General features: G+C 40.8%; 2 protein-coding genes across 11 annotated transcripts in view; both read left to right on the top strand.

The window, feature by feature from the left end:
* The window catches only part of usp8 (ubiquitin specific peptidase 8), a 59,085-nt gene that overhangs the window by 18,701 nt on the left and 16,939 nt on the right, over positions 1-23,445 (top strand). For 7 of the 10 annotated variants that reach the window (XR_011348810.1, XR_011348809.1, XR_011348812.1 and 4 more), the window contains exons 7-19: positions 301-472; positions 616-778; positions 1,110-1,254; positions 2,884-3,119; positions 4,468-5,022; positions 7,742-7,801; positions 8,605-8,685; positions 10,075-10,337; positions 10,993-11,205; positions 13,400-13,610; positions 15,557-15,790; positions 19,108-19,250; positions 20,426-20,558. Coding sequence is in view for 4 of the 10 variants with exons in the window: in XM_069911348.1 (XP_069767449.1) it covers positions 301-472; positions 616-778; positions 1,110-1,254; positions 2,884-3,119; positions 4,468-5,022; positions 7,742-7,801; positions 8,605-8,685; positions 10,075-10,337; positions 10,993-11,205; positions 13,400-13,610; positions 15,557-15,790; positions 19,108-19,250; positions 20,426-20,558 (2,609 nt within the window). In the remaining 6 variants the exon portion in view is untranslated. The remainder of the gene's footprint in view (positions 1-300; positions 473-615; positions 779-1,109; positions 1,255-2,883; positions 3,120-4,467; positions 5,023-7,741; positions 7,802-8,604; positions 8,686-10,074; positions 10,338-10,992; positions 11,206-13,399; positions 13,611-15,556; positions 15,791-19,107; positions 19,251-20,425; positions 20,559-23,445) is intronic. The other 3 variants (XR_011348813.1, XM_069911351.1, XR_011348815.1) reach the window with 2 other exon arrangements.
* The window catches only part of LOC138749666 (AP-3 complex subunit sigma-2), a 356,312-nt gene that overhangs the window by 7,265 nt on the left and 325,602 nt on the right, over positions 1-23,445 (top strand). The window lies entirely within an intron of this gene.

The raw sequence follows: 23,445 nt of genomic DNA on the forward strand, positions 1-23,445 counted from the left end.
TGAAAAGAAGTGATATGGCTAATTCATATCAAGCAAACAAATTGTTGGATTTGATATTGATTCCCGAGGGCTGCACTCTGTGCAGGAGGGCCTGATGAAATGGTGTGAGATGGCAAAATCAGAATTTATTTTCATTGGATATTATTTTTAATGAGAAAACAATACCTTTATTCTATAATTTCCTGTGTAACAGAGAACGTTAATCCAATCAGAGTGAAAATTTTGCAACATTTTTTCCTTCCCTCTCATTGTTAGTTTGATGGGATTGTTGTTTAATTTCTTTCTGCTGTCTTTTTAAAGCAGGTTCTCCTCCAGGCACAATCAGTGCCGAAAAACTGTTTGCAATGTTGCAAGATGAAAAGACTGAGGTGATCATTATGGATGCAAGGAGCTTCAAGGATTACCAGGAATCTCACATACACGTGACCACGTCACACTGTATTAGTGTGCCAGAGGAAGCCATCAATCCAGGGTAAAAATTCAGTCTATTTGGAATTGTTAGCAGGTGTTATTTTAACATTTGATAAGGAATTTTAAAGCTATTTTCTTTCATGAAGATGTTTTGGTTCCTATCTTCCCACCGAAAATTAATATTTATAAAATTCTTTCCTGCAGCATCACAGTTAACCAGATAGAGATGAAACTACCAGAAGAATCAAAGGAGATATGGAGGAAGCGGAAATCTGTTGATTACATTGTTTTGTTAGATTGGTTCAGTTCAATCAACCAAGTGAAGAGGGGGACTGTTCTTCAGAGCCTCAAAGATGCACTTTATAAGGTCTGGAAATTGCTTACAATAGGAGTGTGTAGAATTGTTTTGTGCACATGACTAAGTAACAGGTTGCTGGATGGTCAGAGTGGCCCATTCAGATTTAACTATCTGTTTACCAGTTCCCCATATGGTATCAAATCCATTTTGATTCCCTAAGCCTACTGTCAACAAAAGACAGTGTATGCCCGCATCACAGAGTGTAATTTCTGCTTTTTTCAGATGAGAGAATTGGAAGGTAGGCCATGATCTTTGACACTTGGAACAGCAGCACTCTCTGATGGAAGGGCTGGCTGCACTTACTTGCTACATATTAAATTTTCTTCTTTTTCTTACAAAGTGGGACAGCCAGGTAATTCTTCAGAGTGAACCAATGGTCTTGGAGGGAGGATATGACAGCTGGCTTCTCTACTACCCAATGTATACCACCAATTCCAAAGTGACTGCTCCAAAGGAGAAGTCTTGGACAACTGTCCAAGTATCCTGTAAGTACTTCTGCTTCCTGAATAAACAAGGACATTGAAATTAACCTGACTATATAACATCCTAAATATCCAACAAGGATCTTCCAGCTTCCCTTTGGTTTCTCATCTGTGCATTGAAACAGTGATGTTAACATAACATAACATAACAATTACAGCACGGAAACAGGCCATTAGGCCCTTCTAGTCCGCACCGAACCAAACACCCCTTTCTAGTCCCACCTCCCTGCACAATGCCCATAACCCTCCATCTTCTCATCCATAGACCTGTCCAACCTTTTCTTAAATAATACAGTTGACTCCGCCGCCACTATTTCTCCCGGAAGCTCATTCCACACGGCTACCACTCTCTGAGTAAAGAAGTGCAAGACTTTTGCAGTTTTTCCCTGTAGGGGGGAGTTATTGAATATTGATCAGAAATTTGAGACTGATTTTGTTTCTGCCTCGACTTATCGAAGACAGTTAGTCACAAGAGCAGATAGTTACAGCAGCCATCATTGGGTGTATTTAAGGCAGAGATTGATAGGTTTCTGATTAGCTAGGATGTCAAAGTTTCTGGGGAGAAGGCCGGGCAGTGGGGCGGAGTGGGAAAATAGATCAGCTCATGATGAAATGGCGGGGCAGGCATGATGGGTTGAATAGCCTATTTCTGCTATGTCATATGGTCTTGTGATGAAGTGGAAAAATGGGATAGTAAGTTTGCAGATGACATGAAAGTGGGTGGTGGTGTGGATTTGCCAGAGATTACAAAGTGGCATAGGATGCAGAGCTGGGTTGAGAAGGTGCAGGTGGAGTTTAACCCAGAAAAGTGTGAATTTGTTGATTTTGATACGTCATATTTGAAGACCGATTACAGTGTTAATGGGAGGACTGAGCAGTGTAGACAAACTGAGAGATCTTGGGGTCTGTGTCCATAGGTCACTCAAGGCTGCTGCACAGGTCGATAGTGTTGTTTGGAAAGTGTATAGTATGTTGGCCTTAATTAACTGTGGGATTGAGTTCAAGAGCAATGAGGTAATGCTACAGTTACGCAAGACCTTTGTTAGACCCCACTTGGATCATCGTGCTCCGTTCTGGTCACCTCACTGCAGGAAAGATGTGGATGCAACAGAGAGCACATAGAGGAGATTTACAAGGATGTTACCTGAATTGAAGAGTGTGTCTTATGAGGATAGCTTGAGTGTACTTGGTTTTTTTGTCCTTGCAGCGATGGAGAACGAGTGGTGACCTGATCGAGGTGTATGAAATGCGTTGATCATGTGGATGTCCAGAGGGTTTTCCCAAGCTCTGAAATGGCTAACTCAAGGGGACATACTTTTAAGGTGCTCATGAATAAATGCAGGAGGAATGTAAGAGGTTGTTTCTTTACGTAGAGTGCATAGAATATGGGGCCAGCAGTGGTAGTGGCAGGTACAATAGCATCTTTTAAGGGAACAGAAAAATTGAGGGTTATGCAGTAGGGAAATTTTAGGCATTTGGTAGAGTAGGTTATTATGTTGGCACAACACTGTTGGCTGAAGGTCCTACACTGTGCTGTAGGTTTCTATGTAAAGAAGCAATCTGCTAATTTTTGATGTATTGTAAATTAAATTTGAAACAAAATACTGTGCTTGTTTTTTTTCTATATAATAGTGAATTTTAATTATCCATCCTTGGAGGAAGCCTTTTCTCCTCACCCACCTTCTGAAGACATGGATGAAGGGAAGGCATTCCAAGATTTAGGGAGTTCTAATGGAAACTTGTCTGAGCTGGAAGGGACAAAAAAAGAAGGCAGCCTTGAAATGGTTAATGTGCCTAATGGTGTCTCTGGTCCGAAGGTTCCAGTATCAACTTTTGGAAAACCTATTGCAGTGAAAACCATTCCACAGGTATGTGTTGTCTAATACTTGTCCTCAAACATGGTTCTGACCAAATTATATTTTTGCTGTATCTCTTTCTAAGTAAAATAAACCTGCCAGAGTTCATCCTTGTGAAATTTAGTCTCTTCAGCTGGTGTGAGTAAAACTAAATGCATTAATTAATAGAATGCAATTATACTCGGATTATATTAAAACATGCCAATACAGTTTTATTAGCCACGAATGATGAGCTGTGCCAAAATGATCTTGAAACAATTTCAAGTTTACATTTGCACAAGCATTCAGTGTCCAGATACTTTTGATACAGGAAAAAAATTTTGCACAACCCAAGATTTTTGTGCTAAAAATTAGTGGGAACATTGACTATAACTACCAGTTCTTCCCTGTCTGTTCTGCAAATTACATCTTCAGAAAACTTCCCAATAGATTTGTCAAGCATAATTTCATTTTCATGAATTCAGGTTAACATTGTCCAATCCAATGAATCTTCAAAAACTTTGCTCTACATATTTTAAAATGGACAGTCATTTTGCCATAATTGACGGTAGGCGAACCAATATAGAATTCTGGGAGTTACGTTCATAATCTATTGTAATTGTTTAGTCTAAAAAAAGTTGCTATAAAATGAATATAATGCAGCCACTATTTATAGGGCTACTCAAATACTTTGGGGTATTTACTATTAGGGGCCATGAATTTTTTATTTGTAACTTCTTTCGAGAAGGCAAAACCAAAATATGACCTTCCCCATTATAAATTCCTTTCTTAAACTTTAAAAAGTCTTGCATTTGAAGTCGCGATCCTGTTTCTCCTCTCTCAGATCTGACTGGGAACTGATCTCCAAAATGATTAAAATTAGCTAATTTTATGAACTTTATAATTTGGAAATTGATATGTGCAGAAGATTGTAGAATTCTATCCTATTGAGTTTATTTAAATAGATATTGGCCCTGTGTAAACAGTTAGATTTCTGGATTTTAAAAAAAATCCTGAATCTCAAACATTTCCCCAGTCTATTCAAAAGATATTATTCTGTTCCTCGCATCTACCATTTGTGCAGACAGCCTTCAAGAAGCAAGCAGCGAGCCAGTGGACCATTGCTATTTATGTTCCCGTCCCAATTTTTGAGCAATGATCCATTGTTGTGGGTTTTGCAATGATCGCACAGCTCTAGATTGAAAATGTGCTGACAGTTCTAGGTGTTATCTCAGTCCTGTGATTAGTACCTTGATAGTAGCTGGTTAGGCAATTCTGGAGTACAGAAGTTGAATATTTTAGATAATCTATATCAAGAATATCTTGTCAAGTTACTGTCTTTGCAAGTTTTATAAAGACAACTCTTTATGTATTTGAATAGATTGATCGAACTAAGAAACCTACACTAAAACTTCCAGAGAGGACTCATTCCAAATCTGACATTGTGAGTACAGATGATCCACCTGTTCACAATGGACCAGTGATACCCGATCGTTCAACAAAGCCTGCTGTGGAGCCACAAACCCAGTTAACCGACGAAGAAATAAGTCAGATCCACGCTGAAGCAGCGCTGATTAGTGAAAGGGCCAGAAAGGAAAAAGAACAGCGTGGGCAACAGGAAGAGCGAAGAAAAAAGGAGCAATTAGAGAGAGAAAGGGAAAAAGTGCAGCTTGAGGAGGAGGAACAAGAGCTTAAAGTGAAAGCAGAGCAAGATGGGCAGAGCAGCGAGACTGAAGAACAGAGTAGACGGGAACTGCAAGACGGACAGCAGGAGGAGGAAAATGAAAGAAAACGATTAACTGGGCAAGTAAAGAAGCCTCTGGAAGAAAAAGACAAAATGGCAAATTTAATAAAAGAGCAAGTGGATGTGAAGAAAGATGTGCCAGAACAATCGATACCTGAGCCACAAGCCAGCAGCTCATGCAAGGAAAAGCAGGTACTTCAACTGTTTTTAAAATGGCAGTGAAAATGCTAAAATACTGTATATACTCGTGTTATTGTCGAATTTGTGGATCACTTTTTGGGACAAGAAAGGGGGGCTGACTTTTACATGGGTCAAACTTTTGACCTTGGTATGTACATGTGTTGTTCAAGGCATAGGAAATTCTGATGGCTGGGACTGAGTGGCCAGGGCATCAGGAGTTTGGATAGGAGGGTGACCGGGATGTTGGGAGTTCAGATGGGTGGCGGCTGGAGTGAGGATCCACGGTTGGGAGCTTGAATGAGGTTGAGGCGTTCGGATGGACAAGCGGTCAGGGCCAAGATCCATGGTCAGGAGCTAGGATGGGCGGCCAGCGAGGGTCTGCTTGTCATTAGCTCCAGTTGATGGGTGGCCAGGGTGAGGGTTATTGGGCAGCTGGGACATCAAGAGCTCAGGTGGGTGGTTGGTTGGGGCAATGGTCTGCTTTCAGGCTGCAGGTCTTCTGTTGGGGTGTGGGAAATTTGGATGGTCAGGGCATCGGGAATTTGAGCAGGTGGGGCCAAAATTAAGGGTGTCCACTTTTACATGGTCATACAAAGATACCCAATTCAAAGAGAATTTAAATTTGTTGCATCTTTGATTTTAAACTGAATATAGGTGTGTGGTCTGGCTTAACTCGTCTGCTTGTAAATTCTGGATTCTTTCTATCTGTACCTTGCTAAATTGTAAGAATGGTCAACATTTTAAGCCCAAACTGATGAGGTCCTGCTGAAGCATTTTGACTCCAAGTGTTAAACATTTCTTTTCTCCCACTGATGCTACTTGACCTGCTGAGTTCCTCCAGCAGGTAGTAGCCCCCTTTCCACTGGCATCCAGTTAATTGGATAGGAAGCCCTTTGTGCCGTTTCCACTGGGACACTAATTGCTTTTCCACTTGAACACACTCATCCCCAGGGATCAGAGTATTCTACCTTCAACTGGAAAAGGGTGACTTTCTGCTGTCCCTCTTCCACTGGATTTATCAGCAAACGTTGGGGGGGTATAAGTAGGGGTAGAGGCGGTTAATCCCCAGAGTGAAATGACATCATTTGACGCTGGCGTTCGGACAATGTTCCTCTTCCACTGGACCCTGTCCCAGTAAATTCCCAGTTGATTCCTGGTACCATTGCAAAAGGAGCTAGTGTTTGGCTTGTCCTTTCTTTCACCAGAGCATGGGCCCTTTGGGTGAATCCTTCTTTTTCATTTTCTTCCCAATTTGCAGGCTGTTGAGACACATTCCCTTCACTCGACATGCCCAACAATTATTCCATTGCAGTGTGTAGGTTAAAAGGGTAACACAGTGTACAGCTAATAGACCCAATGCCCCACAGTGCCAGTGGGTTCAATCCTGCTTCCGATTCTGTCTGGCGTTTACACCTTTTATGTGATTTTTATGGGTTTCTTAGAGTTTTGATTTCTCCCATCTCCCAAAGGCATCTGGATTGGCAGCTTAATTTGGCCACTATATATTCTCTCTTGTTTTCAGGTGAATGGTGGGATCTGAGGGGAATTGATCGGAATGTGGAGTGAATTGGGGATAAAAAAGGATTGGTTTAGAATTAGTATAAATTGGTTGTTGATAGTCAGCAGATACTTGTGAACTGAATGGCTTGTTTGTGCTGTAACTTTCTGTAACTCTTTGAAAGCATGGTAGAGTAAAAGATCTGTGTCCTTGGTTCAAAATAGTGTGGTGCCATGTTTTCTAGTCACTAATCAGTGTAAAAATTGCCACATCAAGTATCTATGCACCAGTATCCTTTCCCAGTTGCTCCCATTGTCTTTGAGTTATTAACAAGGTTCAGAGACCAGTTGCTGCACTGCTGTTCCAAGCAGCAGCGTCCAGTTGCTGAGCCATAGCAGGTTTGAGTAAGTTTTGTCAGTCAGTTTAGTACCATTTTCAGGCGGCCTTAAATTCAAAATGGGTAATATTTATGGATATAGTAGTCCATTTTTCTGCTGATCTATTTACGAAACCTTGCTTCATGATGAGATGGATGGTGTTTGGTAGGTTAATATAGAACAAGAACAAGACACGTTGGAGAGAACTTCATGATTGTGCTAAACCAAAGAGTGGTTGTATCTTGGCTGTTCAGGCCAACTTACTTACATACAGAGGTTGGGAAGAGAGAGCTATGAGGAACAGGATACAGTGCCTGAAATGGTCCTATGAGCATGTGGAGGCCTGGCTGTGACCATCACTCTGAAGCCACTGATCTCGTTTTCTGCATCTGGATTGTTTTGAACCCAAGATGTAATCCTTTCCGCTCCAAGTTTCATTGTGTTCAGTGATCCAAAGCTGTGTGCAGGTGAAGGAGTTAGTTCCACGTGAATGTTCAGATTTTTGTTTGGTGGGGGGAAAGAAATATAAAATTGTTTTAAATATTTTGTGGAATCTTGTTTCTGTTGTCCTTCAGTTAGGGAGGAATGAAATGGAAAATTTTAAGTGTTGGATAGTAAATATCACCAGTGATGAATGGATGCTCTTCATGCCATCTCAAAATGGGAAATCAGAATAACTGGATTAAACTTTACCTACATCCAACATTTTACTTACATCCAACATTTCCTGATTTTTCAAAGTTACTGCCAACCTGAAGGTTTTAACTCAAACTGAGCCATTACAGGAAGGACTGTTCAGTGTATTCTTTAACCAATGTTAAGTTGGTGATTTGTAATGAGCTATTTCTGCATTTAGGCCCAGCAGGAAAATGGAGGCCAGCAAACAGCAGTGATTAAAGAGAATGAAAGAACAAATGTAAGCAGTTCCTGTTGAAATCTGCCCTGGTCTTGTTAGATCTCTTTAGTCATATCATTCCTCAATGTCCCACTAAGCTCTGCTTTGACATTTTAATGCCTGCAAGTAATGTGTTTCTTCTTTTTTTTTCAAAGAATATGTATTTTTCTTTAATATGAAGAATTAAATTCAGTATGTTTTAGCTGTTCTCCCTGGAGATAAGAGATCAAATAAGACCAGTTTTCAAAAATGTTTCTTTTGGGATAAATGGAAAAATTGTTCTTTACAACTCTTTTTACTGGATGGTTGACCAAAATCTAGACAGAATTTTCACTAAATTATTGGAATATAGAATGTTCTGCATGAAAATTGTTATACAGATAATTTTGTATTTAATTGTTGGTGAAATATTTGGCAGTTTCAAACAGGTGAGAATGTAGGACTGTGTATGACTGGCTAAAGCTTCCTCTGCTGTGTTATGTAATTCACAGACCATGGTTTATAAAGCAAAAAATAAAGCTTTATGTTGAAACATTTTTACACACCTATCAGTAATTCATTAAAAACAGTGCATTTGCATAAACTGGTCTCAACTCCGACTAGTGAATATAATTCCTTTGATATTATTCTGAATCTGAAGGATTGTCTGTCTACATTCTAATAATTATGGAATTAACCGCAACTTCAGTTACTGTTGAAAGCTTGGTTTGTGTTTGCTTCATCCCTTCCCACACTAGAAAAAGCATCAGTGCATCCATGAATTCTTTTTCACAGACAGCTTTATTTGAGAATATTTTCCTTTACAAAGTTTATTTTAAATCTAGGAACCTAGAGATGGGTTAACCAGAGCAAGAAGTGAAGAAATGGGTCGGACAGTTCCAGGTCTGCCAGCAGGGTGGATGAAGGTACAGTAGATGTTTACTTCTCTTCCTTAAAAATTGGAGGGGGGGTGGTGGGGTGGAAAGAAGGTGCATTATATTTGATGGTTCCCTTCTTCTGCTGAATTTTTCCCAGAGTATGTGTATCATTAACATTAATAGCTATTAGCCCAACCCTTTTAGAGTGCCAGCAACCCAGGTTCAAATCCCCTACTGTCTATAGGAGCTTATATCTTTTCATTGTGTCTGTGAAGATTTTCGCCAATGTCCTCCCATGTTCCAAATGCATATGTGGTTAGTAGGTTAATTGGTCATAGGGGTATATTGGGGCGGTGGGACTTGTAGGCCAGAAGGGCCTGTTACCATGCAGTATCCTTCATTTAAAAATTTAAAACACAATATCAGTTCCCATTAGGACACTGTGGAGTTTGACTTTTTATAAACACCGTAGAGATAGGGCTTGATATGTAATTTGTCAGGGACTTTTTAAACCTGCTTGTTAAGATGATCTACTTTCACTTGAAATAACTTAAATTTTTTGGATGGGCCCAGAAATCTGCCAATCCAAGTTGTATGTAAATTCTATAGGAAATCTGTCTTGAGCAAGGTTCCCAATTATTTATCAAGTTCGTTTATTATCTGACTGAACATAGAGAACCAGACAAAACAGCATTTCTCCGGACCACAGGGTACACACACAAACACATAACGCATTTCTCACACAGAACTCAATGATCACATACATTAAAAATATAAAATAAATGTGTATTAATATTATGGAGTAATTTGCTCAGTTTCGTTTAGAGACCCAAGGTAACAAGATACCATTAATTAATCAAGCAGCCTGTGGGAAGAAGCTATTTCCTAGCTGGGAAATGATGATTTTGACGCTCCTGTACCTCTTGCTTAATGGTAGAAGGTCAAAAATACTGTGTGATGGATGATAGGGATCCACAGTAATTCTTTGAGCCCTATTTACTCTCTGTGAATGTTGTCAATATAGGAAAGGGAGTCTTCTTGGCTGTTTTAATTATATTGACCCTGGCTGATGCATCACAGCTCCATACAGTGTGATGCAGCAGAAAAGACTCTCAATTATGCTCCTATAAAATATTGTCAAGATAGGGGCCTCTTCAACTTCCTTAGGAAGTGCAGGCGCTGTTGCGCCTTCCTAACTAATGAAGAGATCTGTGGATTCATTATATGCGCACGAGAGAACTTTCTACTCTCAATTCTCTATAATGTAGAACATCAAGCTTTGGTAAAACAAATAACCAGATTGTGGTTAGTTTTTGTTTTTGCATAGTCTTTATCTTCCATTCGAAAAGATTAGGTTTGCAGATTCCACCTTTGATATTGTTGATGGTGAGAGTAAATTCAAAATAAAATTTTCACTTTCACTCTGTTCCTTGTTAGTTTCTTGATGTGGTGACTGGGACCTACCGATACTATCATTCACCGACCAACTCTGTTCACATGTACCCACCTGAAGTGGCGCCGTCCATCACACCACCAGCAACCCCTCCAACTCACAAAGCCAAATCACAAAGAGGAACAGATGCTGATGTCCCCAAATTGAAACGTTCCTACTCCTCGCCAGATATTGCTCAGGCAATACACGATGAGCAAAGCAAGGTGAAAACCACCAAACCAGTGCCCACAGTCAACCGAGAAACAAAGTAGGTTATTTTTCATTTAATCTTCAAACTATTTTGTGTGTGTCTGCATCTGTCTATTTAGTCCATTTTATTTTGTGCTTTATTTCCTCCTCTGACTTGCTTTCAGACTTTTGTCATGGATGCATAGACCCTACAACAAGTAAATCCACATTTGACCAAATTAAGCATCTAACCTATTCCCACGCTGAGTCTTGTAATTCCTCGGACAAGCTCTGGGATTGATGCAGTGATCTGTAGTGTGCTTGATTGTGTGATGTCTGGGATTCAGTCATAATTATACATGTTCATTATCATAAAATAAGAATGTGGTAATAGTAAGCCATTTGGCCCATTCAGTGCGATCATGACTGATCTGGCCGTGGATGGCTCCACTTACCTGCCTCTTCCTTATTATTTAAAAATCTATTCTACATTTAATGAGGCAGCCTTTGCTGCTTTCATGAGACAGAGAATTTCACAGATTGGCTATTGTGGAAGCTGGCTGAATCTTTGAGATTCTGTTCACTAAAACCAATGATAAAAATTGGTTCACAGTAATTTGTTTTGGTTAGTGAAAAGATTATTGAATAAAGCTCAGTTGTAGATGGATAATATTTCTAAACGGTAATCCACAGTTCTTAGTCAAATATTAAATGGACTTTTTGTATTTTTTCAGACCCTCTGTCTGCAGCAAAACGGAAATCTCAAGCCCCTCTGCTTCTCAAATCCGAAACTTGAATCCTGTGTATGGAGGCCTGGGTCGAGCACTGACTGGACTGCGCAACCTTGGCAACACCTGCTACATGAATTCCATTCTGCAGTGTTTGTGTAACACTCCGCAACTGGCTGAGTACTTCAATAAAAATTGTTACCAACGAGACATAAACCGGTAAAATTCCTCACTTTAGACAAGTTCGTAGATCATTATCAGCAAACTAACATTGCATTGTGACATTTAAGGGATTATAGATGCTCACTCTGTTTCATGTTAAGCTGTGATTAAGATGTATCACTGGAATGAAATTTTGACACTAAACATGATAGAATTCGGCTAAACTTTAAACCTGCTGGCATTAACACATAGGATAAAGCAGTCCTCTTAACCAATATAATTTCTTAAATATCTACTACTTTCCTGGCAGCATAAAGTATTCTACAGAATGTGCTATAGCATTTCATCAAAGCTTCAATGGCACTGTGACCAATAAAGTCCCATAAATCACTGGGTTAAAATCCCAATCTCCCAATGTGGCAGTATCTTCACACCAAATCACAGTGGTTCGGGTGGGCATTTTACCCACCCCTCTAGCTAGCGAGAACTCTATATAAAACTGCTGGAATTTCCAGTGATATCAGGAATAATTAATTGAATATTTACAATGGATTTAAGCAGTTTGGAGGTTCCAGACCAATAGTTAAATCTTGCTGATGCTGGAAATGCAAAATAAAAAAGAAAACACTGAGGATACTCCAGTGGCATTTGTGAGAGCCAGCGAGCGGGCAAGAAAGAGTTAATGTTTGCAGTTAATCTGATGACTGGTTATAACAGTAGGGGTTTTAACTTCAAGGTTGACTGGGATTGCCTTTAGGGATAACATTTATTCAGCACTCCCCAAAAAGATTTTTGAGACCATATATAGAGAATCCTACCAGATTCCACAAGACCATAAGATATAGGAGCAGAAGAAGGCCATTTGGTCTGTTGAGTCTTCTCCATCATTTTATCATGAGCTGATTTGTTCTTCCAAGCGGACGCCATTAATCTTGGAGTTGTGCCCCCTTGTCCTAGACTCCGCCTCCAAGCAAAACAACTTTGCCACATCTACTCTATATCCAGACCTTTCAACATTCAAAATGTTTCTATTAGATGCCTCCCCCCCCCCCCCCCCCCCACCCCATTCTTCTCAACTCCAAGGAGTACAATCCAAGAGCCATCAAATGTTCCTCATAGGCTAGTTCAAAGCAGAGCTCCACATTATCTTGGAAATTAAACTGAGCAGGTGGAAGTGTTGGTGAGGAACACTTTAGAAGCATGGCTACAATTCTCTAATTATGGAAAGAGATGAGGTTGATCCTCGAGTTAAGGTTTAGAATTGGAGGAAAGTTTATTTCAATGGTATAAGAGAGGACCTGGTGAAAGTAAGTTTGGGAGCAGAGGCCAAATATTCAGAGTTGGCATGCTCTGGTCAGGGTGAGAGGCAAAGAATGAAGGGTTGGGGGACTTTGGATGAAAAAAGATATTGAAGGTTGATTGCTCCTAGAGAGTACATGGATTGGAGGGCTCGAGTTATGGGAAGAGATTGAATAGGTTAGAGCATAGTAGGCTAAAAGTTGCCAGTGGAGTTCTAAAAACTGAAGCATAGATAGGATAAATAGTCAAAATGGTAGGGAGAAAAGAAAGGAAAATCTCTGAAATCAAGAACCAGCGATGGTGCAACATCCCTGCACCTGTCACCGATATGAAAGGAACCTTTGAGCCCATCATGGTCTTGCTCAACTCAATGACCACCTCTATTAAAACCGGTTTAATGCGAGAAGGAATTTAAAGGGGATTTGGGATGGGGTATTTGTACAGTTGTTGATATTTGGGTTATGCTACCAGAGAAAGTGGTGCATTCAAATGTAATAGTTACATTTAAGAGACATTGAATAGGCCAGGCATTAGAAGGACCCAATACGGGCAAATGAGATTACATAATTGGGCAAAATGTTGTTATGAATGAGGTGGATTAAAGGGCCGGATTCTGTGCTGGATAGCTGACTCCCAGAAGTTGTTTCAGAATTTGCCATTTGATTTGTACGACCTTGAGAGTGTGTCTGCTACATCTGTTCCACGCTTGTACAACACATCATCAGGAACCTCTCATTCATAGTTATGAGGGTACCATCACTTCACAAGTACCAAAGGAGGAATCATAATTCATAGAGAAGTTAACGTGTTTGAAGAGAAGTTAACTTGTGTTTGAAGTGAAAAATCTGCCTGATTTTGATGTCTTCTTACCCTCTCAACGAGTGCTATCATACCAGCAATTCGTAGCTTCGTGCATATTGTGAATAATTCTGATTTACATTTCTTCTATTAGGTCAAACATTCTTGGTCATAAAGGTGAGGTGGCTGAAGAATTTGGTATAATAATGAAGACCTTGTGGTCGGGACAATATAAATGTATCAGTCCAAGAGACTTCAAAGGACGCATAGGGAAAATCAATGACACATTTGCAGGTTGTGTGCAACAGGATTCCCAGGAGCTGCTGCTTTTTCTCATGGACGGGCTTCATGAAGATCTAAATGAGGTAAGATAGTGTACGTTTGTGCACTGTGGTCTGGAGAAACACTGATTCGTCTGGTTGTATGATACTGATCTTGAAATGATTGCATACTGTGTGACCAGGCAGAGAGCCAAATGTATGGGGATCTGTTTCAGTGATTGAAGGTGTTTGTGAAGTAATTAGGAGAATCTAAGTTTTGGAAAGAGCAGAATTTTGCACCTCGTATTCTGCTTGGGTGGTCTTGTTGTTCACAGGAGAAAGCATTGAATTCTCTGATTTCAAGTAACCTGCTCCAAGTGACTGTCTCTTGTGTAAATACGGTTATAATGTTTATAGTGAGCTCTCATTTTTTTTCTCTCTACAACAAAATTGTTGCCAGGATTAGGGAAGTTGAGTTATTGTGAAGGATTGGAAAAACTAGACGTGTTTCCTTAGAGTAGGAAGTTGATAGATCTTACTAAGGTCCATAAAATCATGTAGGGCATAGATAAAGTGAATATGTTGAGGGGTGGGATTTAGAAGAGATATGAGGATCACTGAGGATTTGGTGGGGGGAGGGGTACTTGTGAAATGAGCTATCAAACAGTGATGGAGGCTGGAATATTAGCTTCCTTTAAGCAACACTGATTCAGTATGTAGTTGGCAACCCCTGTGGTACAATGCCCAGCCTCCTTAGATTCCGTGCTTTCTGACTTTCCAAATGAGCCTTGCATGAGAAACTTTTATCAAATGCCTTGCTGAAATCCATATACACTATATCCACCACTCTATCTTCATCAATGTTCTTTGTTACATCCTCAAAGAATTAAGTGAGGTACGTGGGATGAAGCCATGCAGACTATCCCATATCAGATAAGCCTCTCTAAATACTTGTAAATCCAGTATCTCAAGATCTTCATCAACAGCTTGCCTACCATTCAAGTAAAATTCATTGTTCTATAATTTCCTGGATCATCTCTACTCCCTTTCTTGAACAGGGGAACAATATCTGGTACTTCTCACCAGTGGCTTAATGATCTCCTCCCTCACTTCTCACAGGAGCCTTGGATAAATCTCATCCTGACATCTTCTCAAACTTCAGCTTTTCAAAATCTCTAGCACATCCTTTCTTTACGTCAACCTGCTCTAGTGTCTCAGTCCACACCAAGTCATCCTCACAATTGCCTAGGTCATTTTCTCTAGTGAAACAAAGTATTTATTAAGGACCTCCGCTAGCTTCTTCAACTCTGCGCGTTTCCACAAACATCCCTGATGGGTCCTATCCTCACATGGCTCATCCTCTTCACGTACATGTAGGTGGAATGCCTTTGGGTTTTCCTTAATTCTGCATGCCAAGGTCTTTTAATAGCCTCTTCTAGCTCTCAAGTCCTTTCTTAAGCTCTTTCCTGGCAATCTTGTAATTCTCTAGAGCTCTATCAGTTCCTATCTTCCCAAGCCTCTTGTAAGCTTTTCTTCTTTCCTATATTTTCTACATTTCTTGTACACCATGGTTCATAGTGAGTTCACTTGTGGCTAAACAAGACTTTTGTAGAAGGAGGACGTCGTTTAGCCTTGTGCCTAGGAGCAAGAGAAGTTTAGTCTTGCAGCAGTTTAGCCTTGTGTCTGGGTCTTTTTTTGCAAATACAGTATGTGCTTGAATGTACAATGGATGATTTCTATTAAACGTTCCAGTCTGAAACATTGGATGCCAATGGTCACTCACCATTTCACTAAATGTAGAATGGTCTTGATGGGATGAATGGCTTCTGATTTCTGATGCAGTGATTCTCCAAGCTGAATACATCTGAATGAAGGCATCATAGTTGCATTTGTTTCATTGGAGAAGTCTGATTGCACCCACAGCCCCTGCAGATCTGAGTAAGTTTGTATAGGTCGACACAACATCGTGAGCCGAAGGCCCTGGACTATGCTATTATGTTCTAAATATGGAAAGATGACCGCTAACTTTTCATCTTTTCATCTCTCTTTAGGCAGAACGGAAAAGGTATAAAGAGGAGAATAATGACAGCTTGGATGATGCAAGAGTGGCTGAGCTGGCCTGGAAGAAACATAAACTGCTCAACAAGTCCATTATTGTGACTTTGTTCCAGGGCCAGTTTAAATCAACAGTACAATGTCTAACTTGCCACAAAAGGTCACGAACATTTGAGGCCTTTATGTACCTATCTCTGCCACTTCCATCCTCAAGCAAATGTTCTCTACAGGTAATGTCATGAACATAGTTGAATTTTACAGATAGAAGTTTTTCTTGCTTTGTAACTGTTGAAAACTTGTTTTATTTGAGCTGGAGTATGGGAGTTGTAGGGGGAAAAAGGCAATTAGTGGGAATTAGCTCCAATATCCAAGAAGCACATGCAATTTCCCTGATAGTTCGTGTAGGCTTGAATTTTCAACAGAGACAAGAAGTCCACCTCGCCTCTAAATTCCTCAGTCAGTTCAAATTGGAAGAAGCCAAGTAGAGCAGACTAGGTAGATATTAGCAAGATGGTAAAAAATGTTATAAAATGAATATGCTGGAAATCTGAAATTATCCACTTACTCATCGACTTTGCTTTTGTGCTCCAAAGATAAAAGTCCCAGCCTATCCAACCCCATGTTATTCATAGCATCCTTGTAAATATTTTCTGCACCTTTTCTCTCCTAATGATATTGTTCCTGCAGCTGTGTGGCCAGAACTCCATGGAATTCTCCAAGTGTGGTGTTCGCTAACATCTTGTATGTCCTTGTTCCTACACTCGATGCTGTGATTGACAAAGGCATACAGGGCATACATCTTCCCCACCCTGTCTACCTGTGTCACAACTTTCATGGGACTATATATCTGTACCCCCAAATCTATCTGTTCTATAACATTCTCCTGGGCCCTACCTCTTACTGTCTAATTAACCTACAAATGAGCGTGCCTTGCACTTCCTAGAGTTAAATTCTATTTGCCATTTAGTGATCCACTTTCTCAGTTCATCTGGATCCTTTGTTAATCTCAGGTAACCTTCTTCATTGTCCACTACACCACCAATTTTAGTGTCATGCACAAACTTACTAATCACACTAACTACTTTTGCCAAGTGGTTAATATATGAGAAAAATGGTGGTCCCAACACTGATCCATATTACACATCTCTGGTCACAGGCCTCCAGTTTGAATAATAACCCTTCACTCTCACCCTCCAACTCCTGTCATCAAGCCAATTCTGTATGCAACCCAGCTCACCTTCCACGTGGAACCTTCTCAAAGGCCTTGCTAAAGTCGAGGTAGACACTGTCTACCTCTTAGAATTTTAAATGCATCCTTCATATCACCTCTGAACAGACATCTCTGATTGCAACCTCAATTCTGCGTTGTAACCTACTAGCAGCCCTGGCTTACCAAGTATCCAACTCTGCCTTAAAAATACTCAAGTGCTCTGCTCCCACTTGAGGAAGAGGTTTTCAAAAACTCACAACCCTCAAAAAAAAATACCGTGTCTGCCTTAAATGGGTGACTTTTTTTTTGTTAAACATAGTAGGGGAATTGAGGGCTATGATGAAAAAGTGTAGGTAGAGTTGAGTCCATGGCCAGATCAGCCACAACCTTATTGTTTGGCAGAGCAGGCTCAATGTGCTGGGTGGCCAACTCCTGCTCCCATGTTCTTGTGAACCCACAGAAGGAGATATCCTCTCCAAGCCCACTCAGTCAAGAACCATCAGCATCTTGTGTTTCAATCATGTGAGCATTTGTTCTTCTAAACCCCAGTGGATTCAAACTTTGACTCTCCATCTGTTCCTCCTAAGACAAGCTGCCTATTCCATGTACAGTAGAATCCCCATTATGTGGCACCTACGAGGAGTGCAGATGTCAGATGTGCAAATTTTCCAGTTGACTGAGACTCACTCTTATAATCCCTAACTAATACAACTGCATTAAGAATACACAGTTCATGGTACATAGAAATGAATAAATTATTCCATTAGAAAAAATAACATATAATTTAAGAAATAACATCACAATATTCGAACAAATATGGGAGCCATACATGAAATACAATAGAGAAATCCTACCATGGACTTCCACCACCTAAAATGATAGAAGGAGAAGATAACGAAAAGAACTGACTCAGTAAAATTTCTTGTTTATTTTATTAAGTGACAACATTGTTTAACGGGTTTAATGTATCTTATAGATTGAACTTTGAATAAATGGGGAAGGGGGTGAGGGAGGGAGGGAAGGGAGGGGGGAAAAAGGGGGAGAAAATGACACTATATATTCAAGAAAAAAATGTATGTATCTTGGTCAATATGATTTATAGTGTGAAAATTTTAAAAAAATACACTGTATTTAAAAGACAGTGAAAAAGGTAACAAAATTTGGAAAAAAAATTAGTAGTTCACTTTAATCAGGTAATTCCCGTAACTTACAAGATTTAAATTTGCATCCCGTCAGTTACTGGTCCTGTTTTAGCGTTGTTGATAAACGCTACACTAACTGTACACCATCATAATCAACTCCCTCCCCCAAGTTTACAGAAAAGACCTTACTAATATACCTAATACAAATAAAGATGGACTCTTATTAGTTAGGAATAGGGAAGTCTCAACATCGCTGCCATTTTTCCCCTCTGAATTCATATCCTCATCCCACTGGCTCCAACTCAAGTATCCCCATCAGGCCCTAGACGTGTTCTACCACCTTCTTTGGGCTGACAACCCGACTCAGCTCCACACGAGTGTCCTGGTCAGGCCCTCAGCGCGCCTCCTCGCACTGACAACCCAGCTCGTTTACATGCAAGTGGCAACAGCGAAAAGAAAGCACGCATTGAGGGGCATCACCAGTTCAGTGGGACAAACCTGTGCGTATTCAACAAAGCCTCAGCCATCCCCCGCAGGGTCCATCTGCCCACTCTTATTTATTTGTTTCATCTGTTTTTATTTTGAGTTTCCTATTCCAGATATTGGGGTTTCTTCTGTATTCCAACTGCTTCCAAAGCATTCACATCCTTTTGAAATAGGATGCCAGTGCAGTCCACAGTTCTGATGTACTTAAATGAGCTGAATCCCACTTTTGTCCTGTTTGTTCACATTCCTAATGACTTGCGGTAACTGGAAACTAATTCTTTTCCAATTCATTACCACGGCATGCAGGTCCTCAGCACAGTGCCTCACCAGTTAAATAATTCACTTTTTAAATCAAATATATTCTTCTGCAATGGTTATTAATTGGTGGTGGAGCTGTGGTATGTGTGCAATCTTCCCAGTCAGAGTAAATTGGAGCAAAGAACTAATACTAGGTCATGTAGCAGCAATGAAGGAGAAGAATTGAGGTCCGGGCCCATCACTGGAAGTATTAAAGTGAGAAAATGGTATGTTGTAAAGCGGAGGAGGGCTGTTTTTGGGCAGAGGGTGTTGGAGGATTGAGTCTTTGTCCAGTGGATAGTCAAGACCCATATTAATTCCTGCAAGCCATCAGTGGATATTTTCAACAATGAAGAACCATTGCCAATGTGGTTGCTTAATTTTAATTTAAAATTACCATTTTCTTTTAAAGGATTGTCTCAAATCATTTTCCAAAGAAGAAAAACTCACTGACAATAATCGCTTCCATTGTAGCAACTGCAAGGCACACCGAGACTCCACAAAGAAGTTGGAGATCTGGAAACTCCCACCGATTTTACTGGTGCACCTGAAGCGGTAGGGCTCTGTAGAATCATGGAATCTTGTAGCATAGAAGCACATATTTCAGCCCATCTTGCTCCCCCCAAGCTAGTCTCATTTTCCTGCTTTCATCCTATCTGAGTACCTATCTAAATGTATTTAAGTATTTCCTCTGGTACCTTGCTCCACATCCCCACCATTCTATCTGAAAAGGTTGACCCTCGGTTCCTATTCTTTCTCCCTCTTGCCTTAAATTGATGTTCTCTGGTTTTGTACTACCCTACCTGGGAAAATGACTCTCCCCATTCACCTTATTTATGCCCTTCATAATTGTATATACTTCTGTAATGTTACCCCTACCCTCCTCTGCTCCAGGAAAACAAGATGCAGCCAAAACTGCCTCTCCTTATAGCTTGAGACCTCTGGTTCCAGTAATATCCTTGTGAATCTTTCCTACATCCTTTTCATATTAATGACATCTTCCTAAAGTTGAGCAAATAGAACTACCCACTGTTCCAAATGTGGCCTCACCAACATCTTGAGAACAATAATGACATTCCAACTCCTGACCAATGAAGGTGATCTCTCTGCTCTACAGCACTCTCCAGGTTCGATTCACCAAAATGCAAAGCCTCATACTTGTCAGAGCTAAATTTAATTAGCTATTCCTTAGCCCACCTTCTCAACTGATCTAAATCCTGTTGTAAACTGAGAAAATCTACCTCGCTTTCTCAAATTCCAGTGTCATCTACTAACCATTATCCAAATTGTCATCCAAGTTTTTAGTGCAGATGACAAACAGTGGACCCAGACTGATCCCTTCTGCACACTAATGGACATAGGACTCTAATCATAAAATCAGCTCTCTACTCACCTCTGTCTCATACCATCAACCCAATTCTGAATCTTCCCTTTTTGTGGATCCAACCTTCCAGGCTAGCTGACTATGTGAAAGCCTAACATCCACATAGAAAACATTCACTGCCCTGCCCTCATCAATCCTTAGTCACCTCTTCAACAAAACACCATTAAATTTGTGAGACACTGTTTCTCACATACAGACATCCTGACTTTCCCATCAGTCCTTGCCTTTCAAAAATGCATGTAGATCATGCCTTCAGCCTGTAGTTTCCTGGCTCGTCTCTTCCCCCCCCCCCCACCCCTCCACTTCTGAAGGCTTGGTTCTCAACTTACTCTGGTTTTCATTGTAGATTCTCTTATGAAGGAAGATGGAAACAGAAGCTGCAGACAAATGTTGACTTCCCATTGGAGAATCTGGAGCTGTCGAACTACGTGATTGGCCCAAAGAACAACGTGAAAAAATACAATTTATATGCAGTGTCGGTAGGGAATTACTTTGCTGCATTTCCTGTCTTACACCCTGCGTCAGTGGCAGTGTCTTGTGACTCTCAGGTTAAGTCCTGCTGATGTGAGAGGCACAGAGTCAGAGTTGACCAGGCTAGAAACTGTCTATGCCAGCCATCATCTGATCTGCGTTAATTTGACGTCCCTCTATGCTCTGCTCATTCAAGTACCTAACCTGATGTCTCTTAAATGTTGTTAATGTACTTGCTCCCACATTTCTCGGTCACTTAGAGTTGTTGTCCTACAACCCAGAAGCAAACCCACAGGCCTAGCCCATCTATGCTAAACTATCGTTCCCTCCTGCTTTAGTCCCTCTTGCCCATGTTTGAACATAGAACAGCACAGTACGGGCCCTTTAAGCAATTCCACATCAATTTAATCCTTGCAGCCCTTAATCCTCTATTTTTCTTGCATTCCTATCTAAGTCTTTTAAATGTCCTTTTACTCCTCTGCCATCCCCAGCAATGCATTCCATACACCCAGCACTCTCTTGTGTAAAATAAATCTTTAAAAAATCTCTGACATCTCCCCTAAACGTTCTTCCACTCACCTTGATTGAATATCCTCTGGTATTGCCCATTGTTGCTCTGGGAAAAAGGTGCTGGCTGTCCACCCTAGCTATGCCTCTCATAATCTTGTATTACATTGTCTCTTATCCTCCCCTCCAAAGAAGAAAGCACCAACTTGCTCATCCTTTTCTCATAAGACATGTCAGGGTCACCCCTCAGCCTCCTTCACTCCAGGGAAAACAAGCCCAGGTTATTCGAGTCTCCCCATAACTAAAATCTTTCAATCCAGGCAACATTGTGGTGAATTTCATCTGCACCCTTTCCTGTAATTTGGTGATCAGAACCATACAGTCTAACCAGTGTTCTATGAAGTTTCAACATCATGTCCCAACTCTGAAAGCTGGTCTTCAGCATCCTATCCATCTGTGTGGTCATTTTGGAAATGATGAATTTGGATGTCTACATTCCTTAGTGTTCTGTGACTTGCTGTGTATGTCCTTTGTCTTTTGGACTTTTCAAAACGCTAACGCTTGGGATTAAATTCCACCTGCCACTTGGAACACTGTGCACTTGCTTAAATGATTGAACTTCCAACAACTCTTAGCTCAACAGCAGGACAAAGCAACTTGCTTGAGTGATACTCTTATCAACTGCCTTGAAGACTCGCCCTCCAGCAGTGTCTAGTCTATGAAATGGAAACAATGCTGCTGAGAGACAGTCTCTGGAAATGACCTGTTTCGTATCCATTTGTGACAGTAATAACTTAAGGCGGGGTTTAAGTGGCCAATTGGAAGAAAAAAATGGCATCATCACTCCTGGTGCAAACCCACAGAGAACAGGGAGCAAAGTTTCAGCACTGAGGGATCAGACTGCTGTCGACTCTGTACAGGCTTTAAATGGCCTGTTAAAGGAGCTGAAGATGGTTTGGGCACCCTGACTTGGGAGTTAGACTCTGTATCTCCATTTTACAGCTTTCCACTATTTAAATTGTTCTTTTACAGTTTTATCAAAGTATGACTTTGCATCTTTAGTTTTGTTCCTTGTTGCCATTTTAGAATTGCTTTGTGCAGTTATAATGGAGACTAGCCACGTGACTGCGTGGGAATGCACTCTGCTCTCTTCCAGCCTGCACTGCAAGCGTCTAGGCTCAAACTAACTCTCCCCTTTTTTTTAACAGCAGGCCATTTTGGCCCACAAGTCCATGCCGCCAAATCTACACCCCATTAACCACACGCCCCGATACATTTTGAACGGTGGGAGAAAACCCACGCAAACACGGGGAGAACATATAAACTCCTTAAAGACAGCATGGGATTTGTACCCAGGTCCTGATCGCTGGCACTGTAAAGCCATTGCGCTAACTTCTACGCCAACCTTCTCCTGTATAGATTTACCATAGATCGGATGATGGGAGGTAATCAGAAAAGAAAAATCACAAAAGCTGCAAATCTGATACGAAGAAAATGCCAGAAGCCCTCGGTCAGGCTGCATCTATCAGATGTTTTGAGAAATTGGGTTCTGTTTATGCAGTGATCCAAATATTTCTGATCTGATTGCCATTTCACCCTTGAAGTCTATGCCTAATCCCAGCTCCCTTGAGATGCAGCAAGGAAGGGGCAGACTACATACTTATGCTCCCAAGACACAAGTCAAGCCTCCAGTTGTCACTGGGTTGGGCTGTGTAATTTACAGGTGTCCACTAGCGCCTGTGCTGAGTTCGAAGTTTTTAGTGAAAATGGTCAAATCAACCAATTTAAATGAAGTTATTTAGATTTATTGTCAGAGTAGATACATGACATCACATACATCTTTGAGATTCCTTTTCTGAAGGTGAGGTAGAATTACCACTTATTGGTCGTGCAAAAACAAAACTACACAATGTGCACAAGTAAACAAGAACTGTAGACAAAGTGCAATACAGAAAGGAAAAAAAATCAAAGTGCAACAGTAAGAGTCCTTGAGGAATCTGGTGGAGGGGTAACGGCTGTTCCTGAACCTCATGGTGTGAATCTTGTGGCACCCGTACCTTTTTCCTGATGATACAGAGCACATGCTGGGTGGTGTGGATCCTTGGTGATCACTGCTGCTCTCCTACAGCATTGTTCCTGATGGTGGAATGGGTTTTGCCCGTGATGTCCTCAGCTGTGCCCACTACCTTTTTGCAGGGCTTTACGCTCAGAAATATTGATATCCCCACACCAGACTGTGATGCAACCGGTCAGAACACTTGACAGAAATCTGTCAAAATTTGCTACGGTTTCTGGTGTCAACCTCCACAAACCCCTGAGGAAGTCGAGTCGCTGATGTGCTTTCTTCCTGATGCCAATAGTGTGTTGGGTTGGGTTTTCCCATCATCA

This window comes from Narcine bancroftii, chromosome 14 (assembly GCF_036971445.1).
Source record: "Narcine bancroftii isolate sNarBan1 chromosome 14, sNarBan1.hap1, whole genome shotgun sequence".
NCBI classification, from domain to species: domain Eukaryota; kingdom Metazoa; phylum Chordata; class Chondrichthyes; order Torpediniformes; family Narcinidae; genus Narcine; species Narcine bancroftii.